The 26580-nt window shown below is 40.5% G+C and overlaps 1 protein-coding gene across 7 annotated transcripts in view; it reads left to right on the top strand.

Annotated features, from left to right (window-relative positions):
* DOCK4 (dedicator of cytokinesis 4) overlaps window positions 1-26328 on the top strand; it is a 257655-nt gene extending 231327 nt beyond the window's left edge. For 2 of the 7 annotated variants that reach the window (XM_068169979.1, XM_068169986.1), the window contains 12 exons: window positions 1418-1594; window positions 5048-5131; window positions 9829-9948; window positions 10303-10424; window positions 10699-10819; window positions 12272-12353; window positions 12568-12677; window positions 13787-13954; window positions 16665-16737; window positions 19013-19126; window positions 19968-20029; window positions 23185-26328. In XM_068169979.1, the coding sequence (XP_068026080.1) occupies window positions 1418-1594; window positions 5048-5131; window positions 9829-9948; window positions 10303-10424; window positions 10699-10819; window positions 12272-12353; window positions 12568-12677; window positions 13787-13954; window positions 16665-16737; window positions 19013-19126; window positions 19968-20029; window positions 23185-23613 (1662 nt within the window). In that variant the 3' untranslated portion in view covers window positions 23614-26328. The remainder of the gene's footprint in view (window positions 1-1417; window positions 1595-5047; window positions 5132-9828; window positions 9949-10302; window positions 10425-10698; window positions 10820-12271; window positions 12354-12567; window positions 12678-13786; window positions 13955-16664; window positions 16738-19012; window positions 19127-19967; window positions 20030-23184) is intronic. The other 5 variants (XM_068169991.1, XM_068169992.1, XM_068169983.1 and 2 more) reach the window with 4 other exon arrangements.
* Window positions 26329-26580: the final 252 nt, after the last annotated feature.

The following is a 26580-nucleotide window of genomic DNA, read 5'->3' on the forward strand; positions in this document are numbered from 1 at the left end:
ATTCAATAACAACAAATTGCTTTCTTAAAACTCAGCATGACACAACAATTAATACTTAGAACATCTGTACTGCAATGTATCTTTCAGTATTCTTGAGAATTAAGCATTCTTCAAATTCCTCTACTTTGGTGAATGTCCTGTGGTTATATCTCTGTATCTCCCTGGAGCTCTGTTGAAGTTCCCAGTTCTCTGCATGTGCGGGGAAGCATACCTACCTAGAACCTGTAGGAATGGGGTCTAACATAGCAATCTGTTACTGACACATGGTTATTTCTTTTGCTTCATTGTTGTTATAATTCATAGAAAGTCTTTTAATGCATTTCAGCTTTCTTTGGAGGAGTGCTCCTTCTATAAAGATCAGTTGGTCAGTTGTTAAGTCCAGGAGTATAACATCTTTAACCATTTTCCTTCCTATCAAAGCCAGTCTTACTAGAGTCCCCTTAAATAATGGGATACAATTGTAAAGCTGATTTTCTCTATTGTGTTTTTCTTTTATAACAGCAACAGTATGTCTTTCATTCACCATGCTGATATTCTCCTGCAGAAAACCAAAAATGGAACATAATAAAAATTTTAAAAATAGGGTCACACGTGAGAAACTTTATTAGCTGACTCTAATGAGTTCTTAAGTTTCTATGACCCCTAATGTGAAGTTCCTCAGTTTACTAGCATGCTAGGATTATAGTCACAATTTTCTACAGTTAACTGTCATATTTGTTTCGTAGGCATGTCCTAGATCATGACTCAGAGTTGTGCTTATATGTTTTGATAAACTATAGTAGCATCTACAGGTCTGTATTCTTCCCATTGCTTAGCTTTTTGCTTTTCCTGCAGTTCATGCTGCCTGTGAGAAAAGGTTCCTCATGCTCTAGAGAAGACAAGTACATCCCACTCAAGGACTTCACTTGACTGCAACGTGATTATTGTCTTAACTCAATGCTTAATATTTAAGCTCATCATCGATAATGTTTAGTTGTTGACTTCACTTTGGGTGAGGGAACTGACTTGTCAATACTAAAGCTTTGGTCTCTGCCCTTAAGCATGGTCAAGCTCTCCCTGACCTCAATCTCATTTTTAGGTAAAATTGCCAAGGACAGTTTAGCCTTGAATTCAGAGAGTTGCATGACAGGTTGAAGTGTGTGAGTGTTTTGCACCAAGGGCTGAGTATCTCTCAAGATCAGATAATGAATCTGCAAGAGAAGGCAGGTTGTTTTGTCCTGATTACATGACAAAATTGTCTTTATTCTCAGAACATACACTCAGAGTTGTGTAGCCTACGTGAAAAGAACATTTTCTGCTCCAGTACTCTAAAATGTAGAATAACATTGTTTACTTTCAAGAAGTCAAAAATTACCTTTAATTTATTTCATCTTCAACTGAAGATTAAGTGTGCAATATTTCTCAACTCTTCTTGCAGGTGGAAATGAGTCCTCTTGAGAATGCTATTGAAGTCTTAGAAAATAAGAACCAGCAGCTGAGAACACTGATTAGTCAGTGTCAAACCCGACAGATGCAAAATATTAACCCTCTCACAATGTGTCTAAATGGGGTCATTGATGCAGCAGTTAATGGTGGAGTTGCTAGGTACCAAGAAGTAAGCAGTTCATTTTCTGTTTATTAAAAGTCTATCATAAGGCAGTGTCTTACTAATTTATTTCTCTGTGTAAATGCAGCTACTCTGTACGATTTGATGACAGAAAGTACTATATCAGTAATAGTTTTAATTCTACCTATATTTCAGTTTGGGCTGATGTTAAATATGCATAGCTTTATTGAAACAATTATTTTGCTGAAGACAGTACCATAAACGTACTTCAGTGATGAATCAATTCACAATTAACATTGCATTCTTGCAGACCTGGTGCATTTGGGGATATTTAATTAAATAGTTAATCATAACTACAGATATTTATATGAGAAATTAATTGAAGAGTCACATTTTTCTGGATTCTTCTTTCTCTTTTCTAAGTTTTCAAGGAAGGTATTTTCTAGGAAAAAAAATTGATAAGAAACCATGTGTATAATTAAAAAATGTCTAAAGCTTGATTTGTTCCCAAAAGTTGCCTCTCATTATTACAATTTCTGAACCAGCTTAGGAGAACCTTGACTGTTTAGGATGCTGTGTTTCAAAACAATTTCCTGAAATTTTAAAACTGCTGTGAAAAGAAAGGAAGAAAATTTTTTTCATTCCAGTTCAATCTTTGTCTTTCTCCTAGTAGTCTTATGAAATAATGGAGTTTGCTGGTTGTTCCTTTTCCACTGAAACTGTCAAGTTGAGTAACATTCTGTCCACTTGTTTCAAAGGCTGTAAGATCCAGTGTTGACTCAAATAGTGTTGAATTTAATAAAACTAAAATCAACATTAAAGTAAAAGAAATGGAGTCTGCCTTAGTCTTAGAATCTGTCATCAAAACAGCAACGTTAGGAATTTTGTGAGAGACAAGCAGAGGAATACCATGTTTGATGTTTCCCAGCTGCCTTTAAACAACAGCTAAACTGTTTAGCATAGGCCCACAAAGGGAGTCCCTGGAGAAATACAGTCACATCAGAGCCATGTCTGGTTTGAATTAGCAGTGTCAGAGCTAGCTCAGTGTCTCTGTATTGCTTTCCATTATTCACAGGCTTATGGCTTGGTCCTTTCCTATTGTTGTTCTTTGCTTCAATTTTTGATCTTCTAGACAGTCTTCATGTTTAGATTCTCTTCTGTTCTCTCTGTCCCTTTCTTGCTATATACATCTAAAATAGGAGGTTTTGCCCCTTTTTCTTGGCATGTCCCTTTGTCAGTCTTTATGTCTTCCTGCTGTTTTGCTGCTTCTTGTCTTCCATCTTCCTCCTTTTCCTCTCTTCTGTAAATGCTTTTCTCTGATTATCTGTTACACTTGGTTTTGCCTTCTACCCTATTCAAAGTTCAAAACTCAGTTTTGGAGCCTGTGGTCCTGAGGCAAGCATGCTCATGTCTTTATTGACATCCTCCTCTTCAGGCAACCTTCAAGCTTTAAGACCCAGGAAATAGCATCCTTTGGCCAGCTACTGCCTCACTCCCTCTTTTCCGTCCTTCCTTTCCTTCCCTCCCTTCCTCTCCTTCCCTCCCTTCCTCTCCTTCCCTCCCTTCTTCTCCTTCCCTCCCTTCTTCTCCTTCCCTCCCTTCCTCTCCTTCCCTCCCTTCCTCTCTTTCCTTCCTTTCCTCTCCTTCCTTCCCTTCCTTTTCTTCCCTACCTCCCTTCCCCTTACTCCCCTTCTTCCCCTTCCCCTTCCCCTTCCCCTTCCCCTTCCCCTTCCCCTTCCCCTTCCCCTTCCCCTTCCCCTTCCCCTTCCCCTTCCCCTTCCCCTTCCCCTTCCCCTTCCCCTTCCCCTTCCCCTTCCCCTTCCCCTTCCCCTTCCCCTTCCCCTTCCCCTTCCCCTTCCCCTTCCCCTTCCCCTTCCCCTTCCCCTTCCCCTTCCCCTTCCCCTTCCCCTTCCCCTTCCCCTTCCCCTTCCCCTTCCCTTCCCTTCCCTTCCCTTCCCTTCCCTTCCCTTCCCTTCCCTTCCCTTCCCTTCCCTTCCCTTCCCTTCCCTTCCCTTCCCTTCCCTTCCCTTCCCTTCCCTTCTCCCTCCCTTCTGAAAAATGGCTGTAGACTTTACTGATTGTTTGACATTTTCCTAACCACTGTGGGCAAAAAAATGAAGAGTGTGTTTTGTGCCCACTAACAACCTCTCAAACTTCAATTTGTACTGTAACTTGCATTTCTTTTAACTTTATGTGTGCTAGAAGAGTTGAGGTGCTTTCCTGAGTAATTATTAGAAACGAACAGTTCCAAAAAATATTACTGGATTTAGTAAAAATCTGATTAATTTCTAAGTGATGATTTTGTTTGAAGTTAGATTATTACAGCTCTGACTCATATTACAGATCTGTGTAAATCTTAGCCCAAAAACTCTGGGACACTAGATACTGAGCTTGTAGCCGGGGAAGGGGGAATCATCTGGCAGAAGTCTGGGGGTTGGGATTTTAGCAAGTATCAGAGGGCTCCTTTGAACAATTTAAACAGGCATTTTTACAGTTCTACTTATCTGCACTGAAAGGATTGTCTGAAATAAAAGCTCTTCATTAAAGTACCAGCATTTTCTAGATAAGTCTCAGTGCCTCCTTGTTATGGGTTGTCAAAACATGAAATTTTGGAATTTAATCAGAGGAACTGGTATATTTATCTCCAGCTCCAGAGCTCCCCATATTTAAAAATGATTCTGCATAGTAAAGATTTTAACAGCTAATGCTGGATGGAGAACCTTGTAAGAAGTATATGAGGGAAATGCTAAGACAAGTGCAAAAGGAAAGCACAGCACAGAGCAGCCACTATTATCCTCTTAGTGCTATTGATAGAAAACAGTGTGTATGTATGGGTATGCATACAGACATCTTTTGTGACAAATGTGTTTTTGAGAAGGTCTAGAAATTTCTAGATGAGCATCTGCATATTTTCTTTACAAAATGTGATGTTGTAAACCCAGTATAATACCCTTGAAGAGTAGGATAGATTTCATGTTAAGAAAGATGTCTTGAACAAATGGGCAAGTGCTATGTGTAGGCCATTGCTGGTGGGTAAAACGATTCTGGGATACTATAGCTAGTACAATTTGAGCATTTAAGATGGGGTGGAAGGTCATGTATGACACCTGCATGTTGGTGAGATATTTCTGAAGCATGGCTTTTTGACATCAGTGTGAGTTCTTTCAAAAGTGAATAAGAATATCACATACATTTCCACACTGTTCTTAAGATATCTTTGTATTTAAGAATCAATGAAGCTCCTAGTATGAAAAGAGAGGAACATATAACTATGTCACAATTAATGGGAAAGAGATATTTAGTTAAGGTGACCTGTTTGGTTTCAGCTGTGATTTGCAGGTCTCCAGGATCTGTCCTGGATACTGAACAACTGGCAAATTCCATTCAAGTGGCTACATTTTATTTGGTGGTAGTCCGTACCAATATGCATGCAAATAATTAACTATTTAAAGAAGGAAAATGTGATGTGTTTTTACTCACTTGTGATTTTCATTTGCTTAGGCATTTTTTGTCAAAGAATACATCTTGAACCATCCAGAGGATGGAGAGAAGATTGCGCGTTTGAGAGAGCTGATGCTTGAGCAGGTAAAGTGGGGAAAAGACTCATTAGGTCACCTGCTCAGCTGTTCTAGCTAAAAGTGTGCCAAAATAAAAGATAACATTTCAGAGGTTAATAATTGCCCAGTGGTCCTCAGTATTTCCTGAATTAGAATCCAAGCAGGCAGTAACATCCTATACAAGCAGGTTTATGGGTTGTGCTAATATTTTCTTTCTTAGTTCTTTTCATCATCATCTTAACCACTTCAGTATTGTTCTAAATTAAAGGTTGAATGAGAAGCAAGTTTTTATCTGTCATGCTCGTATGCATATACTTGCACAACATCTTTTGCCACTAATAGAGAACAGATAAACCATTTATTTAGAATAAACCATTTATTTAGAATAAACCATTTATTTAGAATAAACCAAACCAGGTTGGAAGAGACCTTCAAGATCATCACATCCAACCCATCAACCAATCCAACCCACCCGAACAACTAACCCATGGCACCAAGCACCCCATCAAGTCTCCTCCTGAACACCTCCAATGACGGCGACTCCACCACCTCCCCAGGCAGCCCATTCCAATGGGCAATCACTCTTTCTGTATAGAACTTCTTCTTAACATCCAACCTAAACCTCCCCTGGTGCAGCCTGAGACTGTGTCCTCTTGTTCTGGTACTGGGTGCCTGGGAGAAGAGACCATCATCCGCCTGTCTACAACCTCCCTTCAGGTAGTTTAGAGAGCGATTAGGTCACCCCTGAGTCTCCTCTTCTCCAGGCTAAGCAACCCCAGCTCCCTCAGTCTTTCCTCATAGGGTAGGGTGTGTGTTCCAAACCCCTCACCAACTTCATTGCCCTTCTCTGGACTCGTTCCAGCAAGTCAACATCCTTCCTAAACTGAGGGGCCCAGAACTGGATACAGTACTTGAGGTGTGGCCTAACCAGTGCAGTGTACAGGGGCAGAATGACCTCCCTGCTCCTGCTGGCCGCACTGTTCCTGATGCAGGCCAGGATGCCATTGGCCCTCCTGGCCACCTGGGCACACTGCAGGCTCATGTTCATCCTGCCATCGACCAGATATTAAATCACTGAAACTTTTGATGGTTTCAGCAAATATTTGTGTGACATATTTTACCAATGCTACAAAAAGCCCCACATTCACTATAAGGTTTATCATAAAACAACAACAAAACAAACAACAAAAAAACCCACCCTGAAAACTCCTAGTACAATAGAAGGTATCTAAAAATAATTGCCAAAGTAAATAAACACTATGTGATTATATAGGCATAATTGTATGCTTTTTTTAATTATTATTCATTTATTTATGAGAGAATGACCTACCAGCCTCAAATATGAAGTGTAAATGCTGAAATGCTTTTAAAAAGTGTAAATGCTGGGGAAAATGTTTTTTTAACTGGCATTTGCCTATCTATGTTCTATAAGGCTCATTGAAATTTCAAGCTTTGTTGCCAGCTTGATATAAAGAAGTCAGAGTATTGAAATTTGGCAAGATGGAAAGTCTATATATATTTTTTCTTTTTCATCATTGTGATATCTTTTGGTCAGATCAGCTGAAGAATATTTCCTCAGACAGTATAAGTCAGAACATATTCACTGAACTCATTTTATAGTATCAGTATCATAGTATCAGTCAGGGTTGGAAGGGACCACAAGGATCATCTAGTTCCAACCCCCCTGCCATGGGCAGGGACGCCCCACACTAGATCAGTCTGGCCACAGCCTCATCCAGCCTGGTCTTAAACACCTAAAACACCTTAAACACCACGCCAACGTGGTCCCCATCCACAAGAAGGGTCGGATGGAGGAACCTGGAAACTACAGGCCAGTCAGCCTGACCTCAGTGCCAGGGAAAGTGATGGAGCAGATTATCCTGGCAGCAATAACTGCGCACCTGAAGGATGGCCAAGGGCTCAGGTCCAGCCAACATGGATTCAGGAAGGGCAGATCCTGCCTCTCCAACCTGATCTCTTTCTATGATCAGGTGACCCGCCTGGTGGATGTGGGGAGGCCTGTGGATGTGGTCTACCTAGACTTCAGCAAGGCCTTTGACACCGTCCCCCACAGCAAACTGCTGACTAAGCTGTCAGCCTGTGGATTGGACCACTACACTCTGTGCTGGGTTAGGAACTGGCTGGAGGGCCGGGCCCAGAGAGTGGTCGTGAACGGTGCCGCATCCAGCTGGAGGCCAGTCACCAGTGGTGTCCCCCAGGGATCAGTGCTGGGCCCTGTCCTCTTCAACATATTCGTTGATGATCTGGATGAAGGGGTAGAGTCAGTCATCAGCAAGTTTGCAGATGACACAAAGTTAGGGGCAGATGTTAGTCAATTAGAGGGTAGAAAGGCTCTGCAGAGGGACCTCGACCGACTGGAAAGATGGGCAGAGTCCAATGGGATGGCTTTCAACAAGTCCAAGTGCCGAGTGCTGCACTTTGGCTATGGCAATCCCATGCAGAGCTATAGGCTGGGGTCGGAGTGGCTGGAGAGCTCCCAGACAGAGAGGGACCTGGGTGTGCTGATCGACAGCCACCTGAATATGAGCCAGCAGTGTGCTCAGGTGGCCAGGAGGGCCAATAGCATTCTGGCCTGCATTAGGAATAGTGTGGCCAGCAGGAGCAGGGAGGTCATAGTGCCCCTGTACTCTGCTCTGGTTAGGCCGCACCTTGAGTACTGTGTCCAGTTCTGGGCTCCTCAGTTTAAGAAGGACATTGAGACACTTGAGCGTGTCCAGAGAAGGGCAACAAGGCTGGTGAGAGGCCTTGAACACAAGCCCTATGAGGAGAGGCTGAGGGAGCTGGGATTGTTTAGCCTGGAGAAGAGGAGGCTCAGGGGTGACCTTATTGCCCTCTACAACTACCTGAAGGGTGGTTGTAGCCAGGAGGGAGTTGGCCTCTTCTCCCAGGCAACCAGCACCAGAACAAGGGGACACAGTCTCAAGCTGCGCCAGGGGAGGTTCAGACTCGAGGTGAGGAGGAAGTTCTTCACCGAGCGAGTCATTCGGCATTGGAATGGGTTGCCCGGGGAGGTGGTTGAGTCATCGACCCTGGAGGCGTTCAAGGGGAGATTGGACGTGGCACTTGGTGCCATGGTCTAGTCATGGGGTCTGCGGTGTCAGGTTGGACTCGATGATCCTCGAGGTCCTTTCCAACCTAAGTGATACTGTGATACTGTGATACCTTCAGGGATGGGGCCTCAACCACCTCCCTGGACAACCCATTCCAGAGCTTCACCACTCTCATGGTGAAGAAACTCCTCCTCACATCCAGATAGTATCATAGTATCAGTCAGGGTTGGAAGGGACCACAAGGATCATGTAGTTCCAACCCCCCTGCCATGGGCAGCGACTTTAGTTTCATCCAGATCATATATATAGTAATTTACATTGCAGTTTTGTCTTTTCAAGCCATAATTAATCTCATTAACCTTTACAATTTAAAACTGGAGTTAATAACTTCCTGTTACAAAAGAATGAATTCCAGGTGATAGCAGTTAACCTCTGTCTGGCACCCACAGATGATTTGACAAGAGAACACAAAGCACTCAGAAGGGCTGGGATGGCTGTATGCACTAATGGGTGTGCTGCAGTCCTGACCTTGAGTCAGTGATGATGCTCAGCTGTGTGCCCACATCAGCTAGCAGCTCTTATCCAAAGATATTACAGCATAGTGTAGGTATTTTGTTTTTAATTTTTCTGAATTCTCATGTAACCGATTCAGAATTTTAAACGCCTGTGACCGAATCTGAGCAAGATCAGAGTTTTAGCAGTGTTATTCTGAAGCCTCTTGTGCCTTTCATCAAAAATCTACATAAAGCCACCACTTACCGAGGTCTTTTGGGATTTGGAATAAGATACAGAACCTTGGACTTCATAGAAATATATTACAGGGTCTCAGGTGAATATGGCCATTGCTGTTGTTTTTCTAACTATTCTTGGAGAAAATGTATCCTATTAGATTAGAGCTTAGAACTGTTCCTTTGAAAAGTAGCCATTTAGCCCAATTTTTCATTACGTTATCCATAGTGGTGTTTATATTCGAATTGAATGTGCATATGCCAAAACTTTGGGAAAGCTGAACAGTAACCTTATGTGACCTTATTGCTCTCTACAACTACCTGAAGGGGGGTTGTAAGCAGGCAGAGGTTGGTCTCTTCTCCCAGGCAGCCAGCACCAGAACAAGAGGACACAGTCTCAGGCTGCGCCAGGGGAAGTTCAGGCTGGAGGTCAGGAGGAAGTTTTACACAGAGAGACTGATTGCCCATTGGAATGGGCTGCTCGGGGAGGTGGTGGAGTCGCCGTCACTGGAGGTGTTCAGGAGGAGACTTGACAGGGTGCTTGGTTACATGGTTTAGTTGATTAGGTGGTGTTGGATGATAGGTTGGACGCAATGATCTTGAAGGTCTCTTCCAACCTGGTCTATTCTATTCTATTCTATTCTATTCTATTCTATTCTATTCTATTCTATTCTATTCTATTCTATTCTATTCTATTCTATTCTATTCTATTCTATTCTTCTATTCTAAAATCTGAAGAGGTATAATCTTCTTGTGTGTTACTGGTTTTGATTTGGTTACAAGTCTGTCAGCAGTTGAGATACATGCTTTTAATAAAATGTGCATTTTGTTAGGTTATTTTTTAATAGTATCCTAATTGATGATAAATGAAAACAGAACAAAAAAAAAAAACATTTTTCTCCTCTTTCCTCCTGTGTCTTCTGCAGGCCCAGATTCTAGAATTTGGCTTGGCAGTTCATGAGAAGGTGGTGCCGCAGGACATGAGGCCGTTGCACAAAAAGCTGGTGGATCAGTTCTTTGTGATGAAGTCAAGCTTGGGCATACAGGTACATCAGCAGGTGCATGGATAAACCAGGAAGCTTTTAGTTGAAGCCAGGCTTATTTTTCTTGAGCAACAAATAGCGACATCTTTTGGTCGTTTGTCCACATTACATCTTGTTGCATTCTTGCAGTACTGCAAATTGAAGGCTGTTAAGACCTTTGATACAATGTGCAGAGAAAAATAGTCACATGGCACTAAAGGGAAAGTATGATCAGTGGAAGGTTTAAAATATTTTTCATGCTAATGATGAAGCTTATCCAAAATACAGATATATCCATTCAAATTGCAATCTGTACCTTACCAAGTGCTTAATGATATTATGTTCATTTTAATTAATCTTCTTTTAACAACTCAATAGGAATTTCCTGCCTGTGTACAAGCTAGCCCTATTCATTTCCCAAATGGAAGTCCTCGTGTATGCCGAAACTCCATGCCTGTTTCTATGAGCCCTGATGGTGCCAGGGTGATACCACGACGCAGGTAAGTTAAAACACTAGAAATTGATAGATTTTGTTATTCACAGAAGATGACCCTTAAAATATGTTTATTGCATGCCTGCTTCCGTGTATGGTCCACCTGAAGTATCTTTAGTCACAAATAGCTGATAATGTGTATTCTGTCTCTCCTCCCCTCTCGCTCAACTAATGAATCTAAATTAAACTGTAGAGATTAATAAACGTGTGCTGGTTTTACATGGAAATGTGTGGTTGGCAACTAGAGTTCACCAGTTTGCATTTGATTATTCTTGTAACAGTCCCTTGAGTTATCCAGCTGTCAATCGGTATTCATCCTCATCACTGTCGTCCCAAGCTTCTGCTGAAGTCAGCAATATCACTGGGCAATCCGAAAGCTCCGATGAAGTTTTTAACATGCAGGTACAAATTACTGTCATTCTTCCGTCTGAAGAGGAGGCTTTCTTACAAGGCTACTTATTAAATTAAGGCTTCTGTCATTTCATTCAGAAATCTCAAAAGTTATTGCTGATAATTCTTTGTAAAAAACAAATCTTTAAACAGGCTGTTAACTTCCTTACCTTAGAACACATCTGTTTATATAATTGTTTTTCTCTAACTTAGAGCATGAATTTACTGCAAAAGTAATAAACACAAATGCTCTATGATAGGAGGTCATTGGTCCTGTTCAACGTTTCCCTCAGTGACACTGATGATGGGACTGAGTGTCTGCTCAGCAAATTTCCTGATAATATGAAACTGGGAGGCTTAGCTGGTACACCTGAAGGCTGTGCAGGCACTCAGTGGGACTTGGGCAGACTGGAGAGATGGGCACAGAGGAACCTAATGAGGTTTAACAAGTGCAGAGTCCTGCATCTGGGAAGGAATAATAAATTGCACCAGTACAGGTTGGGAGGTGATCTGCTGTGGAGAAGGATCTTGGAGTCCTGGTGGATAACAAGTTATCCGTGGGTCAGCAATGTGTCCTTGTGGCCAAGAGGGCTAATGGTATCCTAGGATGCATCAAGAGGAGTGTGTCCAGCAGATCAAGGGAGGTTTACCTCCCCCTCTACTCTGCCCTAGTGAGATCTCACTTGGAATATTGAGCCCAGTTCTGGATTCCCCAGTTTAAGAGAGTCTAAAGGAGGGCTATGAGGATGATTAAGGGACTGGAGCACATGCCCTATGAGGAAAGGCTGAGAGACCTGGGGCTTTTTAGTCTGGAGAAGAGAAGACTGAGAGGGCATTTACTAAATGTTTATAAAATATGAGGGCTGTGTGTCAAGAAGGAAGGGACAGCCTCTTCTCACTTGTGCCCTGTGACAGGACAAGGGGCCATGGATATAAAGTACAGCACAGGAAGTTCCACCTCAACACGAGGCAGAATTTTTTTACTGTAAAAGGGTCATGGAGCACTGAAACAGGCTCCACAGAGAGGTTGTGGAGTCTCCTTCTCCAGAGACTTTCAAGACCCATCTGGATGTGTTACTGTGTGACCTGCACAAGATTATGTGGTCCTGCTCCGGCAGGAGTTTGCACTCAATGATCTCCAGAGATCCCTTCCAACTCCTAGCATTCTGCGATACTGCGACCTTACATAGACTTTACTGTCTGGTTGTCATAGTTGTGATGTAATTATTTTAATTAATTACATTTCTATCTGTTCAGTATAAATAGATAGAATATATAGTATAACTACATCTTTGTGTAGTTACATTAATTCTTTTTATAGTGATTCACTATTTCAAAACACTGAGAAACTAGTCTAATAAATTGCAAGTTCTTCTAGTGAAAAACAATGTTACCATTTTTTTGTGGTTTTCCAAACCTGTGATGAGTCTGATGTAGTGACAGCAACGTGTCTTCTATATGCAGCCTAGTCCGTCTACCTCAAGCCTGAGTTCCACTCATTCTGCTTCACCTAATGTGACCAGTTCTGCTCCATCCAGTGCCAGAGGTCAGTGCTTGTCTCCTGTGGTAAACCATATTGAATGATTTTGGATGTATTACGCAGCTGCACTTCTGCATATCACTGGTCAGATAGCAATTTTGGCCACTTTTTTAAAGAGTATGAATTACTTGGGACAAACTTTTTCTTTGTCATGAGCATAGAATTGAAACGTCTGGGTTTCACTGCGTGAATTTAATCACTTGACACATTTATATTTCAGCCTCTCCTCTGTTATCTGACAAGCATAAGCATTCCCGAGAAAACTCTTGCCTTTCCCCTAGAGAGAGGCCCTGCAGTGCCATCTACCCTACACCTTTGGAAACCTCACAGGTAGGAAGCTTCCTGAACATGATGATAGAGGCGCTTGTTGAACTTCAAGCAGATTCAGTGTCTGCTCACAGCTGTTAATTTTCAAGAGGGTTTTGTTTCTTTTTACAAGAAAATACTCTAAAACATTTTACATTAAAGAGATGTCCATAGAATGCACAGTATTTGATCAGATTTCCACTTGCTTTGCCTAGATTTAGGTCTAGGTTTTGATATTTACTCACTGCAGTGCGAGGGAGATGCAAAGACACAAATTACAGCCTGCTTGTATTAAAAAGCAGCATTTGTTAATCTAAGGAAGGGGAAAGAAGGAAAAACTGTTATCACAGCAGTTGTTCATGTTGACCTCACCTTTATTTCTTCTGAAATACCTGATCTTAGCTTCTGTGAGATTATAACCCACTCCATGTGCAAACTTTCTCAATGTAGTTTCAGAAAAGAAGGATAGACATTTTGTTACTCCAAAGAAAAAAATGAGTTGTGTTCTTGCTTAAAATCACTGTTGTGTAGGTCTGTATGGGATTTGTATCTTTTGAGTTATCTGAAATGTAAAATGAACTTGGTGAGCTGGCCAACTTTGAGTCCTTAATTAATCTTTTCTTCTTAATGGACCTGCTTTTCTGAAGTGCTTTCATTTAACACAGTTGCTGTTTTAATCTGTGCCATCACACAGCAGGCCTCTTGTTGGAGCTGAGAAAGACAAGAACCCAGTAGAGTGTGAAAAGCCCTCCTCTCAAAACTCATTTCTACCAGAAATGTTGGCTCTTCAAAAAACCGACTTGGTAGTCCAGGATCCTGCACTATAGAAACTATTTGCTGATTTCTGTGTACTTGTATTCTTGTCCCTTGCTTCTTCCATTATTGAATTGGCTTCCACTATTGAATTGACTGATTTAATTTTTATCTCTTCTCTGGTTAAGTCCTCGTGCTGTTACCTGAGGGTTTGGAAAGGCTTAGCCAGACTTTGGGCTGCTCTCAGGAACTTCTTACTGATATGTTTACTGGGCGCTTTCTCAGTGGTAGCGCAGCCAGACCAACACACGGGAAAGATCAGATGTTCTCAGTTTTGCAGTTTGCCGCAAAGAAAAAAATTATCCCATTTTTGCTCCCAGACTGCAAACTCTTGCTTTGCCAAGTGGAACACGGCTTCTATCCCCCACCCTACCCGAGATTCGATAAGGGAGGCTGAGGAGCTCGTATGCCCAGTCTCCACTCTCTCTGAGACTCGCCCGGCAGGAAAATCTCCCAATCTCTCTCTACCCTCAGTGTCCCAAGAGAGGGTAAGTAGATAATTGTCTTGCTCATATAGTGAAGTATGTTTCAAAGATAAGAAAATCTGTCTGTTTCTTTCTGCCCTTGTAACCATAAATGAGGATATATACATCTTTCTGGGGAAAGGTGCAGTTTCTTTCCCTGGTGAGCAATAAAAATGGACTGTGAAGAAAAAAAGGAAAAAAAATCTGACTCTCTGCTTTCTAATTAAGAAAGGGAAGATAAATCCTCAGGACACTTGTAAGGAGATATCTTAGGGATACCTGCAACTCTCATTAGAATTTAGATTCTCAAACTCTTCCTTGTCCTTTCTGTTTTTATTCTAACACATGTTAACTTCAGCAATCCTGGGTGGAACTTCACACTAAACTAATGAGTAAGGGACCACCTATTTATGAATGCCTTTGTTACAGCTTAATGAATACAATTTTCATAATAGTCTTTTCAAATAGGAAAGATGAGATACAGAGGCAAACTCTTGCACTTCAAGTCTAAAACAAGTCCTTTCAGGCCATAGCTACCTCATTTAATGAAGTTTGATGGTCTTCATAAAACAGGACCACAGCAGCACTGCATCCACTTCTCTCATTGAAACTGATGCTCAAGGTTATCTGTGTACAGCTGTTTGCAGTCAACATCCATTTGTGCTTCCTTTTTCATCTCTGGCTGAGTGATTGTACAGTGTCTCTCTAGCTATTCCAACACTCTTAAGGGGAATGCCTGCTGTCATTGGTGGGTCAACAAGCCTCCTCAGTTTTGGCATTATTGTTCTTCTGAATGGAGCTCTTTGGGTTTCACACTCTTGCAAGTTTTTTATTTTGCATCTCATTAAGCATCCTGTCAGTGCTCTTGTTCTTGGTTTTATATTTAGTTATTTCACTATGTCCTTGTTTCTCTATATTTCATTCAATTTTTGTCTCTTTACCTCTTCCAATTTTTATTATTGTTTTAGACTTTACTCTTTATCTTCACAAAAGAAAACAGACTTCAACACTTGCTCACCCGATCTTAGTGTATTGCAGACCCGCTAAGCACATTCAATTCAGACCCACTAAACATTCAATTCAGACCAAGCAGGAACAGATGATCACATTTGCTGAGTACACATATTGTTAGACCACCTCAGTTTAATAGTAACTCCAGGGAAAGAGGTATGACTCTAGTGCAACATAGATAGACAAAACAAAGCATTCTCTCTATTAAATGTTTTAAGCCAAATTGAATTGGCCAGGTATTGTTCTTCACTTTGTAACATCGAGCTACACGTGAGACCAGTGATGATTGCTTTGCAGCTGTGTTTGCCATCTTGTGGAACCACAGCAAAGTGCTTTGCTCTCTCAACATGGTGCTCTATGAGCACTAGAAGGAGATACAAGAATAGCATTTGATTTGGGTTTCACTGTTTGTCTGATACTACTTTCAAATAATAATAAAGTTTATCTGTTCTCATTTGCTTTGGAAAATACAGCTGAATTGCACATAGGATTAACCACATGCTGTTTACACCTGCAATCAGGATGAGCTAGTGACTTGCTAGTGAATATAAGAAATAACTGTTTCACAAATGCACTGATTTTTTTTTTTACTTTTATTTTTTAAATGGGCCAGCTCTGTGTCCACAAAATAAGTAAGAGCAGTTGGAAGAGTCAGGGTTGGAAATAAAACACAAAGCTCTTCCAAGATAACAACCATAACTTGGACATTGTTAAACATTACACTTTGTTCAGATCCTGATTCTGCGATCAAATTATTGCAAACCTATCCCTGAACTTGTTTATTACTCTATCAAGATATTGCTTGGGGAATGAGCCTTATTTTGGTTTTAGGCAGCTGGAAACTGTCAAAACTCAGTAGGTAATAATCCTCCCTCTCTAGTGTGTACAGTTTTCAGAAAACTAGTCCACTCCTTTTTTTAGGCACAGAATTTTGTTAAACTGTTTATGTTCTTCAGCAATGTGTATCACTCAGCCTCCAAAATTGACCTGTGTGGTGGGGAAAGAATCATAGAATGGTAGGCATTGGAGGGGACCTCTGGAGATCATCTAGCCTAATCTCCCTGCTAATGCATGTATGCCTAGATCAGGTTGCACAGGAACGCATCCAAGAGGGTTTGGAAAGTCTCCAGAGGAGACTCCACAATCTCTCTGGGTAGCCTGTTTCAGTACTCTGTCACCTTCAGAGTAAAGAAGTTTCTCCTTAAGTTCAAGTGAAACCTCCTGTCTTCTAGTTTGTACCCATTGCTCCTTCTCCTATCACTGGCCACCACTGAAAAGAGCCCAGGCCCAGCTTCATGACCTCCACCCTTTAGATATTTATGTGTATTTAAGATCCCCTTTCAGTCTTCTCTTCTCCAGGCTAAAGAGGCCCCAGGTCTCTCAGCCTCTCCTTGTAAGAGAGATGCTTCTGTCCCCAAATATTTGTGGCTCTCTGGACTCTTGGTTGATGGGTTGGATACAATGATCTTGAAGGTCTCTTCCAACCTGGTTTATTCTATTCTATTCTATTCCCTGTCCTTCTTGAACTGGGGAGCCCAGAACTGGATGCAATACTCCAGCTGCAACCTCACCAGGGCAGAGTAGAGGGGTGGAGAACCTCTCTTGACCTGCTGGCCACTCTTCCTAATGCATCCCAGATAATAACAAAAAGATATTTGTTTTCATAAAGGCTACTGAAATACAACAGCAGCTATGCATAAACCTTGCTGTTCCAAATTTACAGAGAATGCTGTTCAATCATATTGGAGACAGTGCTTTGCCACGAAGTGATTCCAATCTGCCTGGTCCTGACAAAGGTGAGTGAAAATACTTCATCATACCAGTCTTGGAAGCAACGAAAATATAATTGATTTGCCATGTTACTGTAGAATGCTAATTTTTAAGTTTCAAAACATTGTAACTAACAAGATTACTTTAACACTCTTGAAAGGGGGAACATGATGTCTGTTTGAACTGAGTGTTGCACTTAAAAGGGCCCAAAAGTGTGCAGGCAGCAGAGAGGTGTTCTTTCTGCTTCTTAAGAGAGACATGGTGATGAACCCCGGAGAAGAACTTCAGGAGGCTGAGGCAGAGAGAAGCTAAACAGATGAAGTCTTAAAGATTGGTACCTGCAAGTCCTCTTTACCAAATATAAGTCACTGTGCTTCTGGTTACATTTTGGAAGAGAAAAGGTCAATTTGTGGTTTGTGGTTTTTTTTTTCACTTTAGATTAAATAAGAAAAGTATGAATTACCATAGACAAGACATAGCCTTTCTGAATTTTGCACATTGGGAAACTTTGATACTGTTGGTATGGTTATTGCCCTGCAGTTTCACTATGTGCTCCACATCTGTAATAAGCTTCAGCATTTCATTATGTGCTGCCTCTTGTGGTACCCTGAATAAAAGATACAGTAGAACAGGTGTGTTGAAAATGAATATTTTAAGCACATGCTGTAACCAGAAGTGACAGAAATTGGATTGTCATCAATATGAGCTGAGTTTTAGAAGTATTTTTTGTGCCTACATTTTCATGAATGTTCAAGTGTGGAATTCTTCAGAGGACTGAAAAACATATCAAATACCATGGAAATGGCAAAAATTCACCACTGCCCTATGCAGCCAAGTACATTACATAGTTGTTAAAATAAAATATTCTCTCCTAGATACCTGAGCAGTCCAAAGAATTGACTCCTTGGATGACTTAAAAGAAGGAAAAAAATCTATAAAAGGCTTTTCGTGAATTTCTGACATTTGATGTGCCTGTGCCTGGTGCCAAGGAATTTTTAGGATGAGGGCAAAAGATACTGCTAGGTGACAGTCTACAACAGAAAGCAAACAATGTATTGCATATTTTGGCACTAAAAAAGCAAAATGGTCATCTAGAAAATAATTGTTCTGTGCACTGTTTATGGGGTTAGCTAATGTGCAGTTACACTGTACCAATTTTGCTACAGATATGAAAGAAATATTATCTGTACTGTACTGCAGTCCTTCCAAGAGCCCTAGGTATTGCTGTAATAGCCATAATTGATACCATCAGTTAGCAACAAGGAGACTTGAAGCAGTCTTCTACTTTTTTACAAGATACGTGAGAAATTGTGGGTTTAAGTTAGCTTTTGTGCTGTCCATGTTAAATACACTGTCTTCTTGTAAGTCTGACTTCTTTCCAATATTAGTATAACATGAGATAATCCAGGTGTTAACAAAGTTGTTCCTGGCACTATGGGATCATTCAATTAGAATCATAGAATCAATAAGGTTGGAAAAGACCTCAGAGATCATCAAGTCCAACCTATCACCCAATTAATGTAACTGAATTTCTTAAATGTAACACAAATAAATACAACAGCTAATTTTATACATTTCAAGGAGATAATCAGTTCACATGATCAAGCAGAAATCCTTGACCTTGGATACAAACAATACACATAAATTTCCTCAGTCCACAAGTAATTGCCTTTTTCTATCTCTTTGTTGTTTGTTTTTTTTTTCACTCCAGACACTTTTATTTCTTCCAGTTTTTTACTCCCTTCATTCTGTCCTCTTCTTTCCACCTTCTTTCAATTCTGAATTTGTAGCCTACACAAGCAGCAAAAGACTGTTAGCACAGAAAGCATTCTGAGGGAGACTGATTGGAATTTGGCAGGTTCTCTTCTCTAGTCTCTTCCGTATATAAAGTGAGTGAGTGGAAACAGCTTAAGAATAGTCTGTTCCTCTCTGCCTAGAAACCTCTAAATGGGAGTCTGGTGCAAAGATAAACTGATTATATTAACAGGCTTCAAGCTTATCTCCCTTTGTAGCTGGATTTGCAGTGCACCTGAGTGCTATCTCAGCTGCTACTGCTGTTGGTGTTCCCAACAGCTATACAATCTCTAACTGACCTGAAGGCAAGATGCATACATTGGCAACCAGAAGATTGACAGCCATTCTATAAGAGCTTTTCAAATGCTGATGTAATCATGAGAGCTTTTCAGGCATGCTTGTTAAGTCGTTTAGCGTTTTCACTCTGTATTTTTACCCTCACGGGTAAAGGCAAATCAGAGAGCTAGAAGTGTTGATGCCTATGCCAGCTTTTTTATGCTCTTCCAGCTGTAAATGCCACTCCAAGCAGCTGGAGCCTGGACAGTGGGAAGGAAGCCAGAAACACATCAGAAAGTGGAAAGCTTATATCTCCTCCTGTACCACCAAGACCTGCACAGACTGGTGAGTTAATGGACATTTCAGGCTAAGTTCCCGTTAAAAAAATTACCAAAATTACTTTAGGGCTTGGATTCTTTCCACTCTGATCAATTTTGAACTTCTTGAGCAGGTTTATTTATTACTTACATGGAAGGCTGTAAAATAGCCTCTGCAGGTATTTTCATCTCATTAATGTTCTCTGTAGCATTTTGTTTTCAGTATTCTGCCTGTTCGCTTAATGACTAAGTAGTTTCAGGCAGATCATGCTGGTATGGGGGAGGACAATCAAATTTAGTCTTTTGATCTTATGATAATTGGAAGTTAGCAATCAGAAAAGATCATTAACCACAAAGAATCTTACTGGCCAGAAAATGCATAGCAATCATGGAAATACATGAGTTCTGTTACTATAATCAATTTCCCTTTCAAAAGACTAATTTCCATGTAAAGGAAAGGTTGCCTAAGTGATACTATAAATATACTTGTTCTCAAGGGACTGTGTATTGTCATTTTCCTTGTTTCCCATACAAATACATAATATATTTCTTAAAAGAAGAATGGAAAGAGGAGAAGTTATTGTACTTTTTTTTTTAACCCTGTTATCATTTTGTATTCTATAAACCAATTTACAGTGAAAAAACAAAATCACAGAACATGGATGCAAAAATGTCTTATACTCCCTTGGCTGTACTGCAAGACAATCCTGAGAATAAAGTAAAATAACATCTTTAAAACTATTTGCAGCCACTGGGCAAGGACCTAGAGATGATGTTTGTGTATTGAATAGTCCCCTATCCACATAAAAAAGATTTCTTACTGAAAACTGTAATGCCAAGAGTTCACTGAAATCTTTTTGACTTTCCAGCATCACCAGCAAGACACATAGCCTCCGTTTCCCCTTCTCCTACTGGCAGATCACCAATGAAGGTACTGTCTTACTGCAGCAAATTGCTTTTGTGGGACAGGTCATATGTGTTGTGGAGTAAACAGTATATATTTAATACACATTATTTGGGATTAATTTATATTTTCCTTTACTTATCATATGTGTATTAAAAAATTCACAACAGTAAGTGGTCATAACATGACAGCCACTTTGTAATTGTTATTAATTAGGCAAGAAACCTAATCTTCAGAATTTTTAGCCTCTCAGTGTTAGGCTTCTCACAGGTAATGAAGCTCACCTGAGTCAGTGGATGGAAAGGAGTGTCAGAAATCAATGCGTAAAAGTAAGAGGTAGGAGGAATGTAAGAGGTGCCTGAAAGTCAACTTAGTCCACAATTTTGCCTCCTATAGTTGCAAATGGGGAGATGCCAGCTAGGGAGAACCAGCTGCACAGCCCATTCCTCTTAGTCTTCCAGCACCCAGAGCTGTTGGATTAGAGAGTGTGTTAGAGTGGAATCCCATTTATTATCCCATTTCCTCTGCAAAATGATCCAGGGAGGTTGTGTGAGAGAACTGGAAATAGTTTGAAGCCTGCTACTAAGAAACACATTAAACAGGAGCTTTGAAAAAATGAGGATCCAGGCTGAACTGAGTAGGTTTCATTTCTACTTCAAAGTAAGTGAATGTGTTTGTACCTATTTGTTGGAAACCTTGACCAGGAAATATGTGTCTTTCACAGCCCTGGAGGATAAAGACACACAACTTGCATATTCCAGTCCAACAGACTGCACATTAGTTTCAGGGATGTACTTTAGCAGTTCCTTGAAGAAAAGGTAATACTGCAGTTAGAAATAGGAGTGTCAGCAACCTGGAAGGAGAGCAAACAGAAAGGAGCTTCAGGCACTTGGGTTTGAGGGCAGAGGGAGGCAACCCTGTCAAAGCGATCCCTCAGCTACCTAATGCCTAACTAATGCTGCAGAGGTACACATCTCCTGAGAAGGAATGCAGTACTTCAAAATCACATCTGCAGTCATTCTTCTATTTGTAATCCCATGAGCCTGTAAGGTTTCCAAATGTGGCTGTACAGTGAGTGGTCTGGGTTCAACACAGAGAAATTGTGCTGGCCATTAGTGTGTCCTGTAGTTCTATTATCAGAGTATACCTTCTGCTGAAGTGAACACCAGTCCCAGGTTTTGCACTACCTGACTCTTTAGAGCATTAGTATCTTGTACAAAGGATGATCAACTCTTCCTTTCTTCCTGAATGATTCTTAGGGATGTTTGAAGCTTGTCCTAACATTTTCTTCTGAAGGCCTGGATAGAATTAAAGCATTTTACAGCCAAAGCCTGGATTGCTGCTGGGGAGAGGAATGTTGGTCCTTTTGAGAGCTGCTGGATATTTCTTTGAGCATCCATGAATCTCCTGACTGTTTTGGTGTCTAAACCATTGCTCACTAGTAGTACAAACAGTCTGCACTGTTGTGTGGAATCAAAGCACTTACCTTTGCTCAGCTCCTAAATTGAAGCAGGCTTGGTTAATTCTTATTTGTTCTTGTTCTGAACAGCATAATCAGAGGTCCTAAATCTTATGCATAGTCACTTAATCTAAGTAAATATTCTTGGAACTTGAGCTAATTACACCACTTACTTGAAAACCTTGACCCTGGACATTTGTAGGAGTGCAGCTGCAGCCTCCTGAGAGGCATGGAATCCAAAATGTAGGTAAACAGGCTCCTCATAATGTCTGAAATGTGTTCAAGACATATTGAGCTTTAAATAAAACTGGCTCTGTTTTTCCCTAGCCATATACAGGGCTCATTTTTTAGCCTTTGTTCCAAAACTGGTTTATGCTGTCAGGGAAGGCCATCTTAATACAAAAGCCACTGATGTAAATGAAGGGTTTTGTGGTTTTTTTTTTGGTTGTTTGTTTTTTTCTTTTCCATTGTTTTCAGTGTGCTGTGGATCCCATCCTAGATGGATTACTAGACTTATCTCAACAGCATAATAAAGTCAGTGCAGCCAGCTCTCTACACTCCTGCTGCTCTTGTTTTCCTCCCCTTTCCAGCCTTTGTTGGCTCACTCTGGCACCTCAAGCTGAGTGCAAATCAGTATAAAAGGAATTTTGGTTCAGAAATTTCTTTGACACATTTTCTCCATCCCCTTTTCAGCCTGTACTTGAGGCCACTAAGTCTAGATTATCTCAGATGGCTACAGACAAAATTAGATATGTTACAAAAACTTTTCAACTCGCTAAGTATGGTTTAACATTTTGAAATTGCTTCACTAGGGTAGGCCTGATCAATATTTTTAGGTAGAGCTTTACTATTCCTGTCTGTTATTCTTCAGCATTGTCGTCGTTGCTCAGGCTCTCAGATTCCTGTCCCTCATCCTTCCTCACAGACCTGCAAGGCTAGTGCACCCATTTGCAGCCCTGTCCCTGAGGCCCACAGTGGTCTTCTGTGTTTCGTGCAAGTGGCACAATGAATCCTAAGAACACCTTGGAGATGCAGGAGAGGAAGGGTAGAGCAACTGCTGTTCAAAATGCGTTTTCCAGCAATGCCTCACTTCCTGCCTTCCTGCTGCTGTCTCTAAATGGCAACCAGAGCTGCCAGCTGAAGAGGGCTGGTGCCAGCACCCAGCAATAGCTGTTAGCTGCACTTCAGCTCCACAGCATTAGTGTTATGACACCCTCAGAAATGATGCCACAACGTAAATGCACTTTTCACTGCATGACACTGCACTAAAACTCTGAAGAAAAGCTTTGGAAAATTAATTTGAAGCATGAGAGACTGAAGCAGCAGCAGTGGCCAGAGTGTGAATCCTGTGCTTTGGCGTTAGGGGGCAGGACACCACTAGGTTATGCCCTGCACAAGCCTATGCGCTTCATTTTAAGTCAGGGAAATCAAGAGTTCATTTTAAAGACTTACAGATTTTCCCAGGATATTATGATAGTAATATAGCATATAACTACAGCTTTAATCCACTTACATGAATTACTGGCATTTCAGGTGTACCTAGATTCTGTTGAAATGAGCTTTTTATTGGTTTCTTCTTGGATCTTAATTAAACAGGGATGCAACTATTTGTGGTGATGAAGCCTCAGAATCTATATACTGTATCCCAGTATGTTTTCAGTCTGAGTACAGGAACACTCTCCCTCATTTACTCCAGGTAAATTGCTCTGCTCTTTGTTTCAAGCAGGGGTCTGTGCAATCATTCACACCATCTCCAGTGGAGTATCATTCCTCGGGGCTCTTATCCAACTCTCCGGTGCTGTCAGGGAGTTACAGCAGTGGCATCTCTTCGCTCAGCCGATGTAGCACATCAGAGACGTCAGGCTGTGAAAGCCAAGGCAGCGAACCAACAGTGACTGTCCCAAACTACAGTGTTTCTGAGGAGCCTGTGAGAAAAGAAAGCAAAACCCCACCGCCTTACAGCGTGTATGAGCGGACTTTGAAACGCCCTGTTCCTCTACCTCACAGCCTCTCCATCCCACCCGCCACGGACCCACCAGCGCTGCCACCCAAGCCGCAGCTTGTCCGGCCAAACAATCTGGAAAACAGCAGCAGGAGGACTGAGCAGGTTCCCCGGCCCAGGCCTCTGCCCCGCAAAGTCTCTCAGCTGTGAGAAGCCACTTTTGTATTTAATTGCTACCAGTTCCTTCCCGTCTAAGAAATAATATTTTTTCAAAAATGGTAAAAGACAACTAGCTTAGGCACTTCAGTATCTCACCCACCTTTTCTTTGCTGTCAATTTGAGATGCTTTTTAACGTTATGTTGCACATTTGAAACACAATTACTAACTTAGGTTGCCGGATATTACAGGAAGTATGAATGAGAAAGGTTTGTGGGGTGGGTGTTTTTTAATTTTACAGTGATGAATATTGATAAAGGTTTTTTTTTTCATACTTTATTTTTAAAATATGAAATCTAAAACCCTACAACTCTCATCACTTAGCCAAATGCTTCTTACAAAATGCAGAATATACTGACTGGGTCTTTACTACTAGAGATAAATGCACGCTTTCTGACAAAGTAGTCTGTAGACTAGGATGTTTCTGCAAGTAGGCCGAAAGTTGTTTCTCTTACCTGGTGAACAGGTTGGTCATTTCGTATGTCTGTGGAAAAAAAAACAGAGATGTAATGCAAGTTATACTGCAGAGAGCTGTTGTAAGAATGTGGTTTGGAACTTTTGAAACACATGCTTGGTTTAAGTTATTTTTAAGATGGGGAAAATACCTGCATTTCATTCAGCATCTGGTGAACCTTGATTTTGTGCCATTGATGTATTACTACGCCTGACACATCCTTTTCTTTTTGAGGTGCAATTTATTTTTATTCTTCCAATTAATGTTGGCTCTGTTGTTTTGTTTTGTTGGGGTTTAGTTTTGGTTTTATTTAAAAGCCAGCAGTTTGCTACCAGAGGCTCGCTGCTGGTTTTGAAAGTACACCCGGAAATACAATCTGCGTTTGAAATAGGTACAAATGGATTGTTAATTTAACCTGTCTACAAGAATCATTACTGACTAGTACCAAGGCAACACACTAAGTGAACAACGATTTAATATGTTACTAGCTATCAATCAATGAGTTGCAAAGTTCATCAATAATTCTGTAAAAAGAAAACTAGAAAAGCTTTTGAACAATCTTTGGATGTATATGTAACAGTGGAGTCAGGTTTGGGATTGGCTCTCTAGTTTGGGTTCATCACCATCATCTTTACTGTAGGAAAATGGTATTTGCCTTAGGTTGTATTTTAGTGACTGGCATCTGAAGTATTTTGGAAAGCTAATGCCAAGCCGTAGGAATGTGGAGGGGGGGGGAGAAAAGCACCTTCTGTATGTACTTTTTGTATCCTCTTTCTTTTACTGACTGTTTTAACATGTGCTTGGGGAACAAATGTATGAACTGCAATTTAAATGATGCTGTTTAAAATATTCTCCCTCTTTTGTTGGGAACTCATGTTGATTTTAGCTGTGTTTGATTTGTTGATAGCTTAACTGGAAGAAAGTGACCACTTTTTATATTCTCTCAATTAAATCTTCAGCAGCTACAGGCTGCTGATGGTAGTTATAGAGGTTTTCTATCATAAATGTTCAAGTATTTTTGTACATAATTGGTAAATTTTAATAAGGAGTGTACCATTATGTGAAAAAGAAGCAAACAGTTGTGTATGCAGTAAGATTGTTATAATTATGCCAAATACTTTATGTATGGGGGAAAAAAAAAAGAATATTTGTAAATATGTGCTTTTAACAATAATTCTGCATATTGACTTTACAATTTTGAATGTCAGGAAGAAAAAAAATTAATATATGTTTAAATATTTATGTTTTAGTGAAAGTATTCATAACTTGAAAGGAACATACGAATTTTAGCCTTGTATCTTGCTGATTTCAAAGTCTGAAATTCCTTGAACTAGCTCTCGCTTTCTACTATAACATTTTTGTGTCTGTAACCACATCATAAAAGATGTAGAAGGCTACATATTTATGCTGATATAAAGAAGCAATGCCTGAGATTTAAGTAAGGTGTCACAAGTAAGATAACAAAGCTGCTTTGATTGTATTTTGTTTTTCCACCCCTCTGTAGTTAGACTTTGTCGACTAGTGCTTCAGCACAGTGTGAATCAGTGTTATTTGCTCCTGAAGCCTTTGGTTTTGTTGTTTTGTTTTAGTTGGTTTGTTTTTTTTTTTTTCTTTCTGGCAGTGAGTGGAGTTGATGAATTTATCATTTGTGTGCATTACTGAAGTCAGCTTTGCAGCACAACACAAAGTCTCTGTTTATCTAGACACTCATATTGGTTGCTGCGTAATGTTAATATGGAATAAAAGGACTTGATTAATCTTTACAGTACATCTTGTTTTCTACAGAGATTGTAATTCAGTTTGTCATGGAAGTTCTGACTCCTTGTCTTGGTAAATCCAGTTTTGTTTCTGTCAAAAATTTCCTGATGGATCTAGGTTTTTTTTTCCTGTTTGGATCCATAATTGCTTTGTGAGACAATGTGGAGAGTATTGACCTGCTCTTCTGAACAAGTGAAGAATGTAAAATTTACTAAGGGAGTTCACTGTAAATTAACCTGCATGAGTGCTCTGTTTTTATAACCATGACATCAAGAATACTCTGAACGATAGCAGATGGTGTAAAATTGACAGAGTAACTCTAAAATTGAGCTGACACATTTTCTGCTTAGCCAGTTTTGACAAATTGATTCCGTAGATCAGCCTTTCAACCTGATTTCCCATTAAAAAAATGTACTATGAAATTTTATTATGTATGTTGCAACACCCAGTGCTTGAAAAACTAATGTAAATAAAGGTCTTGTTTCAATTTTCTGTATTACTCATGAATGTGGTTTTATCACTCTCTGGACAGCAGTAAGTAATTCAGAAGCTTGTAATAGGAGGACCTATGAGAACATGTTGCTGTTACTACTCGACATCTTGAATATTGGCCAGCATATGCATAACAGGTGAGACAATCTTGTATTCAAATACTGTATTTGAAATGCTGGTGCCTCTGGGATGTCACAGAAGCAACTTCAAATTTGTCTATCTGTCTCTAAAGTGATGAAATTCAAACTGGTCCTCA

This window comes from Melanerpes formicivorus, unplaced genomic scaffold, assembly GCF_026170545.1.
Source record: "Melanerpes formicivorus ecotype bairdi unplaced genomic scaffold, bMelFor1.0.p_v2 SCAF_3, whole genome shotgun sequence".
In the NCBI taxonomy this organism is placed as follows: domain Eukaryota; kingdom Metazoa; phylum Chordata; class Aves; order Piciformes; family Picidae; genus Melanerpes; species Melanerpes formicivorus.